This window comes from Lytechinus variegatus, chromosome 9 (assembly GCF_018143015.1).
Source record: "Lytechinus variegatus isolate NC3 chromosome 9, Lvar_3.0, whole genome shotgun sequence".
In the NCBI taxonomy this organism is placed as follows: domain Eukaryota; kingdom Metazoa; phylum Echinodermata; class Echinoidea; order Temnopleuroida; family Toxopneustidae; genus Lytechinus; species Lytechinus variegatus.
The window spans coordinates 36352974-36368399 of NC_054748.1; the positions used below are offsets into that span (position 1 = coordinate 36352974).

The 15426-nt window shown below is 38.8% G+C and overlaps 1 protein-coding gene across 50 annotated transcripts in view; it reads right to left on the reverse strand.

Moving 5' to 3' along the window:
• The window catches only part of LOC446193 (hyalin), an 84253-nt gene that overhangs the window by 33382 nt on the left and 35445 nt on the right, over positions 1 to 15426 (reverse strand). For 13 of the 50 annotated variants that reach the window (XM_041616990.1, XM_041617013.1, XM_041616976.1 and 10 more), the window contains 19 exons: positions 14402 to 14653; positions 13020 to 13274; positions 9752 to 10003; positions 9162 to 9413; positions 8566 to 8817; positions 7805 to 8056; positions 7246 to 7497; positions 6855 to 7106; positions 6396 to 6647; positions 5491 to 5742; positions 4884 to 5135; positions 4482 to 4733; positions 3934 to 4185; positions 3491 to 3742; positions 2534 to 2785; positions 2018 to 2269; positions 1397 to 1648; positions 996 to 1247; positions 289 to 540 (listed from right to left, as the gene is read on the reverse strand). In XM_041616990.1, coding sequence (XP_041472924.1) covers positions 289 to 540; positions 996 to 1247; positions 1397 to 1648; positions 2018 to 2269; positions 2534 to 2785; positions 3491 to 3742; positions 3934 to 4185; positions 4482 to 4733; positions 4884 to 5135; positions 5491 to 5742; positions 6396 to 6647; positions 6855 to 7106; positions 7246 to 7497; positions 7805 to 8056; positions 8566 to 8817; positions 9162 to 9413; positions 9752 to 10003; positions 13020 to 13274; positions 14402 to 14653 — 4791 coding nt within the window. The remainder of the gene's footprint in view (positions 1 to 288; positions 541 to 995; positions 1248 to 1396; positions 1649 to 2017; positions 2270 to 2533; positions 2786 to 3490; positions 3743 to 3933; positions 4186 to 4481; positions 4734 to 4883; positions 5136 to 5490; positions 5743 to 6395; positions 6648 to 6854; positions 7107 to 7245; positions 7498 to 7804; positions 8057 to 8565; positions 8818 to 9161; positions 9414 to 9751; positions 10004 to 13019; positions 13275 to 14401; positions 14654 to 15426) is intronic. The other 37 variants (XM_041616989.1, XM_041616988.1, XM_041616977.1 and 34 more) reach the window with 37 other exon arrangements.

Below are 15426 nucleotides of genomic sequence, written 5' to 3' on the forward strand. Positions count from 1 at the left end.
CTTTGAGCCAAGAGTTTTAATGTTACTTCATAATGATCATTGGTTTGGGGTTGATGGTTGATGAGACTCTTGATACAACTGGTTAAGAGCTAAAATAAATTTCAAGTACAGAGTTCTGACAGATTTCACAAACAGGTTGAGCAAAGAACACAAATGATGGGTAAAAAAAATTATGCCAAAATGGTATGTGGAAAATAATGACCAAATGGCCTTCAACAACTTAAGCAGACATAAAAGATCATATGAAAATAATGATAGGAATCTTAATAAAAAGTGCAAGACATTTACCTTCTACAATAATGATAGTGACAGTGCCAGAGGCAGGGTTTCCAGAGGGATCCTGGAAAGTGTAGGTCACAACGGTCTGTCCAACAGGGAAAAAGTCACCAGGTTGGTTGGTACGGGATACAAGATTTGCAGTGCCAGAGATATCAGTTGCAGTGGGTTCAGGGAAATTAACATTGGTACCCGGTTGACCAAGTTCAACCGTCTCTGTGATAACATCGCTGGGTACAGTAACAGTTGGTGGAGTGGTGTCAACTGAAGGTGAGAAAGGGCATGTGGTGGAAGGTTGATGAAATGAACATGGAACAACAATATTCTTTGCAATGTTACGTTCAAGGTGATCATTGGTTTAAGATGATTACACTATTTGGTACCGTGACAACAGGTGGAGTAGTGTCAACTAATACATGAAGAGATACATGTATGCAAATGAAGAAAGGTAGATTAGACAAAAAAACAGACTGGTTTGGAGTGGTGGTTGATGATACTCTTGATACAAGTTCTTAAGAGTTACAATGAATTTCAAGTAAAGAATTCTGACAAATTTCACGAACAGGTTGAACAGTGAACAGAAATGATTTTTTTTTTTAAATGTGCTAAAATTGTGTGTGGAAAATGAAGACCAAATGGCCTTCAACAATTGAAGCAGACATAAAAAAATCATATGAAAATAATGATAGGAATATTAATAAAAAGTGCAAGACATTTACCTTCTACAATAATGATAGTGACAGAGCCAGAGGCAGGGTTTCCGGATGGATCCTGGAAAGTGTAGGTCACAACGGTCTGACCAACAGGGAAAAAGTCACCAGGTTGGTTGGTACGGGATACAAGATTTGCAGTGCCAGAGATATCAGTTGCAGTGGGTTCAGGGAAATTGACATTGGTACCCGATTGACCAAGTTCAACGGTCTGGCTGATTACATTATTTGGTACAGTGACAACAGGTGGAGTGGTGTCAACTATTTAGGAAGAGATATGCAAACGAAGAAATGTACATAAGAAAAAATTATGAGGCTACAGAAAAAGACAAAAGATATTATGATTACAGAAATAATTTTGTGGAAAAAAGGGAAAAAATAATAGAAATGAAGTGAAACATGACAATTACCTTCAGTAACAATGATAGTGACAGTGCCAGAGGCAGGGTTTCCGGATGGATCCTGGAAAGTGTAGGTCACAACGGTCTGACCAACAGGGAAAAAGTCACCAGGTTGGTTGGTACGGGATACAAGATTAGCAGTGCCAGAGATATCAGTAGCAGTAGGTTCAGGGAAAAAGACATTGACACCAGTTTGACCAAGTTCAACTTCACGAGTGACGGTACTACTTGGTACAGAAATAGTGGGTGGAGTAGTGTCGACTAGAGGGGGAGGATGCACAAGAAAAGTAAAAGAAACAGGGTGACGTTGAAAAAAAAAAATGTGGGATGTGACTTAGTGTTTACTATTATAGCGTATACTTTCATTTTTTTGGCTGAAATAAGAACAATGTATATTTTACTTGAGCTTTTTAAGAATGGTTTGCTATTTTTTGTGAGAAAACAGTCATAAGAGACTTATAACATTCGAAAGATGAAAAGAAGATCCTTAGCTATTCTCTGAGAAATAAAGATATACACTGGCAAAACTTTTATTCCTTTTGTAAAAGGTCTAAATAAAGGCAAAGCAAAATACAATAAAAAATTTGGTGAAGTTTACGAGATATGGTACTAAATGTGCAAGATCAATACCTTCAGTAACAATGATAGTGACCGTGCCAGAGGCAGGGTTTCCAGAAGGATCCTGGAAAGTGTAGGTCACAACGGTCTGACCAACAGGGAAAAAGTCACCAGGTTGGTTGGTACGGGATACAAGATTAGCAGTGCCAGAGATATCAGTAGCAGTAGGTTCAGGGAAAAAGACGTTTACACCCGTTTGACCAAGCTCAACTTCACGAGTGACAGTACTACTTGGTACAGAAATAGTCGGTGGAGTAGTGTCAACTAAATTGAAAATAGGAGTGAAATAGAAGATATGTAAATGGCCAGATGGAAACTATAAGCTATATAAAATGAAAGACTATAATTAATGACATTTGTGTCTTGGAATATTGATGAAATGAAGGCTTCATTACAGAAGCACAATGTCCCAGCAAAAATTTCAAAACAAAAGACCAACCGAAGGAGAGGAACGAATAATGAATCTGTTAAAAGAATCAAGAACATTAAAATTACAAGTGTGACACAAAGTGAAAACAAGACAATTACCTTCAGTAACAATGACCGTGACAGTGCCAGAGGCAGGGTTTCCGGAAGGATCCTGGAAAGTGTAGGTCACAACGGTCTGACCAACAGGGAAAAAGTCACCAGGTTGGTTGGTGCGTGATACAAGATTAGCAGTGCCAGAGATATCAGTTGCAGTAGGTTCGGGGTAGAAGACGTTGACACCCGTTTGACCAAGCTCAACTTCGCGAGTGACAGTACTACTTGGTACATTTATAGTAGGTGGAGTAGTATCAACTAGAAAATGAAAAGGGGCAAGTGATTGGCAAAAATGAAAGGAAAGAAGAAAACCACAACAATCATCTATCATACCGTACCCCCTTTCAGCACCAATTGGACAAGATTTGAAGGAAATTCCATAATACACATTCAAATAGAAATGATTAGAGTAAGATTTACAAGGACATCGAGGCTTCATCAATCAAAGGTTTGCCACCAAAGTTTGATGACAACGCCCAATCAGTAACATCGTTGCATGTGCATTATGAATCCCATTAGGGTTGTCCTTCGATATTTGATATAAATTACAAACCAATGTGTGATTGGGTCCCGACAAATGGTGTTTTAATGATGCTTACTATGCTACGCATCTTTGTATTGAGGCCTCCAACTACATGTACATGTAGGCCGTTTTAAGGTCATGTTGGTACATGTATATTGTAGATTTCACACCAACTAAGGAAACTCAGAAATTTTTTATCTAAACATAACATTTCCATGAATTCCTTTTGACTGTGACTTTGAATACAAGCTACAAATGTTTCAAGTTCAAATGAAAAAGGGAATTTGTTGGGCCACTAAAGATTGAGGAAAGTCTATAGAAACGACACAATACAGTAGGCCACTAGAGTAAGGAAAAATAACCATGAAATGTACATAACAATATCAACAAATTGTGAGGACTTATAATAGGTGTTGAAGAGAATGCTCCAAGACATTTACCTTCTACAACATTGATAGTGACAGTGCCAGAGGCAGGGTTTCCAGAAGGATCCTGGAAAGTGTAGGTCACAACGGTCTGACCAACAGGGAAAAAGTCACCAGGTTGGTTGGTACGGGATACAAGATTAGCAACACCAGAGATATCAGTAGCAGTAGGTTCAGGGTAATTGACATTGGTACCAGGTTGACCAAGCTCAACAGTCTGGGTGATTACATCGCTAGGTACAGTAATACTTGGTGGAGTAGTGTCAACTAAAAATGAAATGGAACATGTGGATGGCAAAAAGTAAATAACAAAAAGGAAATCATAAACTATGATTAAGGGAAATTGTGTATTAGAAATCTGAAGATATGACAAATGACAATGGAGAAAACAAAGATCAAAGATTTAAAACAAAAAAGGAAAGAGAAGTGTGCTACAAAACAAAACAAGATCTTTTTACCTTCAACAACATTGATAGTAACTGTGCCAGAGGCAGGGTTTCCTGAAGGATCTTGGAAAGTGTAGGTCACAACAGTCTGACCAACAGGGAAAAAGTCACCAGGTTGGTTCGTCCGAGAAACAAGATTAGCAACACCAGAGATATCAGTTGCCGTAGGTTCAGGGTAATTTACATTGGTACCCGGTTGACCAAGCTCAACAGTCTGGGTGATTACATCGCTAGGTACAGTAATAGTTGGTGGAGTAGTGTCAACTGAAAGTGAGAAAGGGCATGTGGTGGAAGGTTGATGAAATGAACATGGAACAATATTCTTTGAACCAAGGGTTGCAATGTTACCAGCTTGGTGATTGTTAGTTGGGTGGATGATTTATAAGACTGTTGATGAGACTGTACAATGAATTTCACAAACAGGATTCTGACTAGTTTAAAAAAAATGTGATCAAAGATTGCTAAATTGCTAAATGATGTGTGGAAAAACAACCATATTTAGCAATTCAAGCAAACAATACTAAATGACAATATTGATAGAAAAGCTTGAAATCTTTTACCTTCTACAACATTGATAGTGACAGTGCCAGAGGCAGGGTTTCCAGAAGGATCCTGGAAAGTGTAGGTAACAACGGTCTGACCAACAGGGAAAGAGTCACCAGGTTGGTTGGTACGGGATACAAGAATTGCAGTGCCAGAGATATCAGTAGCCGTAGGTTCAGGGTAATTGACAGTGGTACCCGTTTGACCAAGTTCAACTGTCTGTGTGATTACACTATTTGGTACAGTGACAACAGGTGGAGTAGTGTCAACTAAAATATAAAGAGATATGCAAATGAAGATACATGACAAGATGAAAATCAGAGGCTCTAACAAGTGCAATAGAAATGAATTAAGATTATAAAATAAATTTCAAACAAGAGAAAATAATTACATGAAATGATGTGAAACATGACAATTACCTTCAGTAACAATGATAGTAACAGTGCCAGAGGCAGGGTTTCCGGATGGATCCTGGAAAGTGTAGGTCACAACGGTCTGACCAACAGGGAAAAAGTCACCAGGTTGATTGGTACGGGATACAAGATTAGCAACACCAGAGATATCAGATGCAGTCGGTTCAGGATAGAAGACATTGACACCAGTTTGACCAAGCTCAACTTCACGAGTGACAGTACTACTTGGAACAGAAATAGTCGGTGGAGTGGTGTCGACTAGAGGGGGAGGGTGCACAAGAAAGGTAAAGAGAAACATGGTGACAATGAATGAAAGAAAATGTAGAATGTGACTTAGTCTTTTCTTTTATAACGTACACTTAAATTTTGATGCTAAAACAAGAATAATGGATAGTTAACTTCAGCTTTATTAGAATCATTTGCTATTTAATGTGAGAAAACAGTCGTAAGTGACTTATAAATTATGAGATCCTTAGCTATTCTCTGAGAAATAAAGGGATACACTGGCAAAACTTTTATTCCTTCTGTAAAAGGTCTTAAAAGCTAATGCAATATACAAAATTGTTTTTGGTGATGTTTACGAGACATGGTACTAAATGTGAAAGATCAATACCTTCAGTAACAATGATAGTAACCGTGCCAGAGGCAGGGTTTCCAGAAGGATCCTGGAAAGTGTAGGTCACAACGGTCTGACCAACAGGGAAAAAGTCTCCAGGTTGGTTGGTACGGGATACAAGATTAGCAGTGCCAGAGATATCAGTTGCAGTAGGTTCAGGGTAGAAGACGTTGACACCCGTTTGACCAAGCTCAACTTCACGAGTGACAGTACTACTTGGTACATTTATAGCAGGTGGAGTAGTATCAACTAGAAAATGGAAAGTGGCAAGTAATTGGCAAAAGTGAAAGGAAAGGAAGAAAAGAACAATAATAATCTATCATACCCCCCTTTTAGCACCAATTTGACAAGATTTGAAGAAAATTTCCAAACGACATATTCAAATACAGATGATCAGAGTAAGATTTACAAGGACATCCGGGCTTCATCAAACTAATGTTTGCAACCAAAGCTTAAAATTTGTTGCATGTGCAACGGAACCAGTCAGGGTTCTCCTTTCATATTTGAAATACATTACAAACCAACATATGATTGGGTCCTGACATCAGGAATTTTAACGATGCTAACTATGCTACCTATTTTTATATTGAAGCCTCCAGCATGTAGGCTGTTTGAAGGTCATGTTGGTACATGTACATTGTACACTTCAAACCCACTAGGGATACTTAATTTCTGATCTAAACATAACATTTCCATGCATTCTTGTTGACTCTATGGCTTTTTTAGTTCAAATGAAAAAAGGGAATATGTTGGGCCACTGAAGATTGAGGAAAGTCTATAAAAATCGCAGATTACAGTAGGCCACCAAAGGAAGGGAAAATAACCATGAAATGTACATAACAATATCAAAAAAGTGTGAGGACTTATAATAGGTGTTGAAGAGAATGCTCCAAGACATTTACCTTCTACAACATTGATAGTGACAGTGCCAGAGGCAGGGTTTCCAGAAGGATCCTGGAAAGTGTAGGTCACAACGGTCTGACCAACAGGGAAAAAGTCACCAGGTTGGTTTGTCTGGGATACAAGATTTGCAGTGCCAGAGATATCAGTTGCAGTAGGTTCAGGGTAATTGACATTAGTACCAGGTTGACCAAGCTCAACGGTCTGGGTGATTACATCGCTAGGTACAGTAATACTTGGTGGAGTAGTGTCAACTAAAAATGAAATGGAACATGTGGAATTGTGGATGACGAAAAGTAAATAACAAAAAGGAAATCATAAACTTTGATTGAGGGAAATTGTTGTATTAGAAATCTGAAGACATGACAAATGACAGACAGTGCAAAAAATATAAAGATTACAGATTTAAAACAAAGAAGGGAAGAGAAGTATGCTACAAAACAATACGAGATCTTTTTTACCTTCAACAACATTGATAGTGACAGTGCCAGAGGCAGGGTTTCCAGAAGGATCCTGGAAAGTGTAGGTCACAACGGTCTGACCAACAGGGAAAAAGTCACCAGGTTGGTTGGTTCGGGATACAAGATTAGCAGTGCCAGAGATATCAGTAGCAGTCGGTTCAGGGTAATCGACATTGGTACCCGATTGACCAAGTTCCACGGTCTGGGTGATTACACTATTTGGCACAGTGATAACAGGTGGAGTAGTGTCCACTGAAATATACAAATGAAGGTAGATTACAAGATGAAAATGAGAGGCAACAACTAATGCAATAGAAATGAATCAAGATTACAAAAAAAATTCAAACAAGAGAAAATAATTACATGGAATGATGTGAAACATGACAATTACCTTCAGTAACAATGATAGTGACAGTGCCAGAGGCAGGGTTTCCAGAAGGATCCTGGAAAGTGTAGGTCACAACGGTCTGACCAACAGGGAAAAAGTCACCGGGTCGGTTGGTACGGGATACAAGATTAGCAGTGCCAGAGATATCAGTAGCAGTCGGTTCGGGGTAAAAGACGTTGAGACCCGTTTGACCAAGTTCAACTTCGCGGGTTACGGTACTACTTGGGACGGAAATAGTCGGTGGAGTTGTGTCAACTAAAGGTGTGAAGAGTGCATGTAAATGATGTATAAGTGACAGATCATGCAAATGAAAAAGATTAGGTCAAAGATATTTAGAATTAACTTTATGATGATCAATTAGAAAATGATGTGTCAGATAAGTACATGAATTCAATGACTTACATGGATATCACATGCAAGTTAAGCCAGAAGTGGCTCAGAAGAGATTATTATAACGATGTCCTATTTGGCAAAGAAAATCAATAACAAAAGATAGGCAACTGCCAAAAAAAGACGACATTTTGGAGATAAACATTCAACCATTGATGTGCCAAGCATTTACCTTCGACAATATTGATAGTGAGAAAGCCGATGGCAGGGTTTCCAGAAGGATCCTGGAAAGTGTAGGTCACAACGGTCTGACCAACAGGGAAAAAGTCACCAGGTTGGTTGGTGCGGGATACAAGATTAGCAACACCAGAGATATCAGTTGCTGTTGGCTCTGGGTAAAACACATTGATGCCATTTTGACCAAGTTCAACCTCACGAGTGACTGACCTAGTTGGTATGTTTACAGTAGGTGGAGTAGTGTCAACTAAAGATGAAAAGAGTGCATGCAAAACATAAAAGATGTAAAGATTATGAAAAAGAAAACTGGTCAAGTTAAAGTGAACAAAAGGATTTTTGCATATGACAAAAGAATGAATGATCAAATGAACAATTGAGATGCAAAGCATGAAATATGGATAACTGTTTCTGAGCAATAAAACATTAATTCTGTGTTGTGAAAATCGGTTGTCTGATAAAGATGAATTTCTCACCCATTTAAGAAATTAGCCCATGGTTATTTAAAGCTAGTAACCCCTTGGCATCCACCAGGACAAAATAAGTTTGCACGGTCATTTTCCTTAAATAGAAAACCTGTGAGTCTCTTTATTTAACAGAAATGTATCTGAGAGGATAAATTTTTATTTCTTCAGACTTTACTTGCCTGGATAATTGCTCAGAAATGGACGGTAATAAAGAAAAGATAGAGAAAAATGGGAAGTGCATAGTTACATATTAGTTTCGAAAGACATGAGAAGTATAGTGCAGGACTTTTACCTTCAGTAACAATGATAGTGACCGTGCCAGAGGCAGGGTTTCCAGAAGGATCCTGGAAAGTGTAGGTCACAACGGTCTGACCAACAGGGAAAAAGTCACCAGGTTGGTTGGTACGGGATACAAGATTTGCAGTGCCAGAGATATCAGTAGCAGTAGGTTCAGGGTAGAAGACGTTGATGCCCGTTTGACCAAGCTCAACTTCACGAGTGACAGTACTACTTGGTATAGAAATAGTCGGTGGAGTAGTGTCGACTAAAGAATGAGTAATGTGTGAAGAAAAGGTTTGAAGTTTACATGAAGACAGATATCTAAGGGAAGATTAATATTACACAGATTGAAAGATCTACATTTAGGATGTGGCCAGTGCAGCTTGAAACAAATTGAACATACATGAAGACCTGTAACACTATGTAGCTATAGGTTGCACACACCTAAATTTGTAAATGTTGGCATATGATCCGCCATCTGAAATTGGTTCTGTGAATCACAAGTAGAACATAGCTTGAATGAAACCCAGGTTCAGACAGGTCATGGGGTTTTTAGAAAAAAACAATGGCAAGTGGAAGAAAGGGACAGAATGATGAAAGACAGTATACCTTCTACAACATTAATAGTGACAGTGCCAGAGGCAGGGTTTCCGGAAGGATCCTGGAAAGTGTAGGTCACAACGGTCTGTCCAACAGGGAAAAAGTCTCCAGGTTGGTTCGTCCGCGATACAAGAATTGCAGTGCCAGAGAGATCAGTTGCCGTAGGTTCAGGGTAATTGACTATGGTACCCTGTTGACCAAGTTCAACAGTCTGGGTCACTACATCGCTAGGTACAGTAATATTCGGTGGAGTAGTATCAACTAAAGATAAGAGCATGCATAGAAAAGGTGATAGGGTTACTATTTGGAATGTCACATTTCCATCTCGTTTATAGATAAGAGTCCAAACGAAAACAACTGAATGAATACAATCATTAAGTTAGAATGAATGAAAATTAGGCAGGTACATTATACTATGACATTACACAAACTTTTCATTAGATTTGGACACTACAAAATGTGAGATTAAGACACTTTTGAGTAAAAGAGAATGAAAATTTGGTGAATGATGAGATGCGTGAAAACAAGTCTACAATTATTACATACAGGTGTAAAAATAATGTCACTAACAATCATGGCCACTAATGGGGTATGTATACCTTGCTCAACAATGACAACGAAAGTAGCAGTAGCGGGATTCCCAGAGGCATCTTGGAATGTGTATGTCACAACGGTTCGACCAACAGGGAATACATCTCCCGGTTGATGGGAGCGGGATACAAGAGTTGCGGTGCCGGAGAGATCGGTCGCCGTGGGTTCGGGGAAAAATACCACGGTTCCCGAGCTGCCAATTTCAACTGTCTGGGTGACTTCGGGCATTGGTACCGTAATGACTGGTGGGGCTGTGTCCACTATTAAAGAAGATGTTAGGCATGCAATGGTTTAACTTAGAGAAGAGCACACTATTCTAGATAGTAACTGCAAGAAATGATATCAATAGTACATTGTACAACAGGCTGTCTGATTTTACCTTCCATGATATCAATAGTACCATTGCCGTTGGCTATATTTCCAAAAGTGTAGGTCACAATGGTCTGAACAACAGAAGAAAAGTCACCACGTTGGTCGGTACGTGATAGAAAATTAGCAGTGCCGGGGTTATCCGTTGCGGTCGGTTGAAGTTAAGAGAATGAGAGTCCCGTTCTATTAAGTCCAACTTGGCGGGTGATTGTACCAGTTGGTACAGTTATTGTCAAGTAAGTATGAGAGTGATGAGAAAACAAAAAGTGAGATGGTGACAAGCTAACGAGATGAAAATGTGTTATCATGAATAATTACTGACTGATAAGTTTCTCAACATAGTTCCATCATGAGACTCATATTGCCCTGCTCAAAACTCTGAGCAATATAAGACTACTAGGAAATATGTGTGGTATCTACCCATAGACCAGCCAATATCATATGAATATTACCCTTTTTTCTGGGAAATAGTATGAGATATTGTATACTGCAGTCATTGTATATTGCAGTAATTACATAACAAAATGAAACAATTACACGACAATATAACAAAATAATACATGAGGCAGGTTGGATTCACGATCTATGGTCAATGCGAATGCCGAGTATAAGTGACTGTAAATCAGATAATGTTATTCTATTCATAAGTAGGAGTAATATACAAGTATAATTGATATTGTATGTCAATCAAATACATGAATAAAATCATAAATTGGCAAACATAAATCAGAAATATAAACTAACTGCAAACAAAAACAGTGCAAACTATCAAAGAGTTATTTTCATGCAATTGCACACACATAAAATGAATAGAAACAAAACAAAAGAATTTATGGATAAATAATTGGAAATGCAGGCGTGTTTTGTGGATTATATTATAAAAACACAACAGATAATGATAAACATGCAAGGATAAAGTAGTTGGTAGTGGGTAAGCTTCCAAACCGATCTTGGAAAATGTGCCGACGCAGTGTATTGCATTGCGCAAGAGCTTTAAGATGAAGGTAGCATTCACTTACCGATTCTTGCAATTTTTCTGGTCGCAATTTTTTCCGGTTTTACGTACATGTATCCAAAAATCAATTTTTACAAATATATATTTAAAATAAAAACAAATGGTTGATATTACAATAGGTTACGTAGTAAAGTGGTTTTCCCGATTGGTCGTGCAACTATTTACAACTGATGATATCATTACCAAATCGTCAAAAATGGTCGCACGTCTAATTGTGAAATCCGCTCAAAACGCTCAACCATGGAGAAAAGTTGTATGTCTTGTTCAACACAATGGCATAAAATCACAGGTTAAAGAAACCAACTCACATAACATATCAGATCAATATATTCATGAGTTGAAATGTACATAATAGCAAAAGCTTTTATTAGCAGGGAAGATGGGAACTGTAAACAATTTTTTTTTCCCCCCCTTCAATTTCTGGAGTTGAAGTTTCTTGTTGAACATGGGTAACTAACATGCAAAACTTTCATAAATCAAAATCGCTTGATCGCAAATATTAATGTTATAGGGACCATGGAAACACCAGTAATTGATTGATATAACTGTGGATTCATTGGCCTGTATTCTGAAATCTGGTTTAATCATTCTCACCTGCGCTATCAGATTATTATACTCTTTGCCTGCCACGGACATAATCTTTCCTGTGCCAATTAAATTTCAAAGCGTGACCTTTAGAGAGGTTGTGCATGGACTATGCCAATTCAACTCACATGTTTTGATTGGTTTACAGTGAAGAAACATTCTGTGTGTACACAGTACAAAGCAATGCACACATGACTATTGTGTATTTGTGTATGTATGCGTGCATGTATGTATGTATGTATGTATGTGTGTATGCAAAATATACTTAATGAACTCTGTGTGTATTGTGAATAGAATGTGACTTCAGTCACACTTCGCAGTCCGCTGGAAGGACTCTTCTTGAACAAAGCGGGCAAAAGGTTAAACCTATAAACCAAAGAGGTCAAAACTTTCATCACGCCAGAATTTTTCATGCTTAGATGTTACAAGACTCCCTTCTAAAGCTTTAACAGCAAAGAATCTATTCAATTGCAGTTAACATTTTCATCAGGCACTTTGAAAAGTTTAGAGCGTCAACTACACTAATAATCTAAGCAGCATTTACAGGTGGTCATTGGTTCCACTGTTGGCTTTAAATAATTACACCAGAGCTTACATTAAACTAGAAGCCAGAATACAGGCCGATGTAATATAGGAGATATAAATAATAAGATAGATAGATTCCCCTTTCGTTTTACCACATGGTACAAGTATCGAATATGCATTAAAAGGTATTGAATGGCAGGATACTCTCGATGTATACATACTTTAATGATTAGGAGACTTTGTTAAGTTCACCTTCGAAGAATGTACAGAGTACTGGAGTGTGACGCGATGTTGATTGAGTTGCCAAAGAACATAAGATCCAGTCATCTCTCTAATGGCATGAATTCAATTATATATCATTTGTGATAATGGGAATGAGACCGATTAAAATCTTTGTGCATGTAGATGGTCATGAAGATGTTAAGTGACACTGCCAAATTTCATTTGTCACCTCTGCACATGCATAATGTCCGGAAAAACCTCAAGACATCCACAATCCAGTATTCTTTACAGAATCAAATTGATGAAGTTAGGCTGCACCGTACAGTCCATGACATGAAGCCACTAGCATCAACCAACATGGCAGTGATAGGGAACTACGTCCGGCATGCGGCAAGGAACAAGCCTTGCTAGAGACCGTTTTTGCAACTCAAACGCAGCCGCACCCGTGACATTGTACCAATGCAAGAATCAGCAATGGTGTCGTTACAATGGTACGTATGGGGCACAAACCGCATATTCTACGGCCACGTTGAGTTTGTGAAAACAGCCTCGTATCTTACCAGCGATGACGGTGATGGAGAAAGTGCAGGAAGTGTCGGTGAGTCCGCTGTTGTCGGTGACGGTGTACGTGACCTGCCTGGTCTCACCGGCACTGATGAACGACCCGGACTGGACGTTGGAGACGATGGACGCAATGCCAGATACATCTGTCGCTTGAGGTGGGTTAAAGGTCACGATAGTTCCCGGGGTACCAAGTTCGACAGTTTCGAAAATGTTAGATGGGCAGTCGGTTACAGTGGGTGGAATAGTATCCTCTAAAGAGCAGCAATAGATAAAACAATGTTTGTTGAAGAAGGGGATGTTTTCTTTAGTAATTTACCCAGTGGTGAAGAAGGGAAACGTATTTCATCAGGGGAAAATACTTTAGAGAGTAAGCAATATATTTCATCTGGGGCGGATACATATGTCTGACTTTTTTTAATGGAATAGTGGTTCTGGGCTCCGTAACACAAAGGTTTGCGATGAATAGCAAATATGAAAGAACACTTCTGATTGGTTCCTTGTCAGTATTTTGTACCAAATAGCGTGTAACATCAATCTTTATTTGTCAGTTCATTTAGCAATTGATCGCTAATCTTTGTGTTTACGGAGCCCAGGTCACGTTACTAAAGACCAACTAACACTCCATTGGGAAAAAAATAATTTAACAGCCAATTTATACAGCAATGGGGCTAGAAAATTAATAACACTTAGTTTGCATTGAATTAGAATCCCGCTTATCAACCTGAGTTCATTGGAACAAGCACTCCCAGAGATCCCATTATATAATTTAAATTTTCCAATAGCCATTCTATATGTAGTAGCTTCAAGTTCCAGAAAGATGAAGGATATTTTCTAACACTTCTAGATTAAAATTGAAAGGTAAAAAGAAATAAGGGATAGATAATATAAAAAGAAAAGCCACCGTAACATTCACCAAAAATTTATATTAGTACAAGTTGGACAATAGCTCTCAGCTGACACCAGAAAAAAATAATGACCTTTGGCACACGTGCAAGAAGACAAATTAATTTTGAGAGTGATAGTTGTTTACAAAATGGCAGTACTTCTGCACATATATGCTGCTTGAAAATTACAATGATAATATTTAGATTTAATATAACACTGTCTACCTAGCTGAAATGAATTTACAACTACAAACTTCAATCTCAAGACACTGAGACCTCAAACATCAGACCCTCACGATCTCAAGAACTTGCATGTATGACCTCAAAGACCTGAAAACCTCAAGATCTTAAGAATAAGAGAACTCAAGAACACAAGAACTCAAAAACTTGAGATCCTGAGACCTCAAGAACTTGAGAACAATTATGAAACATGGTATCACCGAAGTGGTCAATGCGTCTTTTTTAGAGAAGCAAGATGAGAGAGTAGCACTCACGGGTAGTGACGGTGACTGTGAAAGTACACACTTCAGCATTGTTACCACTGGCATCAGTGAAAAAATAAGACACCACGGTAGAGCCAAGCGGAAAGTTCTGTCCAGGGGTGTGGGATCGTGAAACGAGGGAAGCCGTGCCGGAGATATCGGTGGCAGTGGGCTCGGTGTACACCACGGCGAGGCTGGTGGTTCCAAGTTCCACAACACGGACAACATCGCTCACGCAGTTTACTGTTGGCGGCGTTGTATCAACTGTGGATGAAAGGGATATGTTATTGAGTGATATCTTTCCTGTATTGGGGCATGTAGAAAATAAAAAAGAAATAGATATCGAGGGATACACCAATGGGATGTTTGGCAGAATTGCTGTAGCAGTTCACTGCTGGTATCAGGTATGAGTGAAAGGCCGCAAGGGATACTAAAGAATATTCATGCATCATTTAATTGAATGGCATTGCTCAAGCAGTACACTCATGGTGGAGGAACAAAGAAATATACGTTGTATTTGCAATCATTTTCTTTATATACCCTCACATGCCATTTATCAAAGACTACTACAAGGGAAAGATCGGACAGTACATACACCGCGCAATGAAACGCTCGGGGGAGCGCGCCCTACAGCTTTAACAGCCATTTTTTAGCTTCGCGTATCGTTGTGTGCAAAACATAGAAATGGTGAAGGGGTGAAGGAATAGATGATTTTTACATTTTTAGATTTTTTTTCCCCTTAACTTTGAGATGAATATTTCAGAGTTTTCTGGGCAATAAAAGGTGAAATTGTTCCCATACGCCGCTCTTGTGCCTTCATCCAAATCCCTTCTCTCATTTTCCCCAAATGTTTAATACACAGTAGCGTGCCGATGTGGGAAGGTTTACTTACTCAACGCTATTGGGCGTCCTTCCCCATGAGCATTATTCGAGCCTATCAAAAAATCACTGAAGTGTCCGATCTTCCCCTTGTAGTATCATTGCATTTTTCCAAGATGGTGTCCTCTCGAGAACAAAAGTACCAGTGAAAATCATGA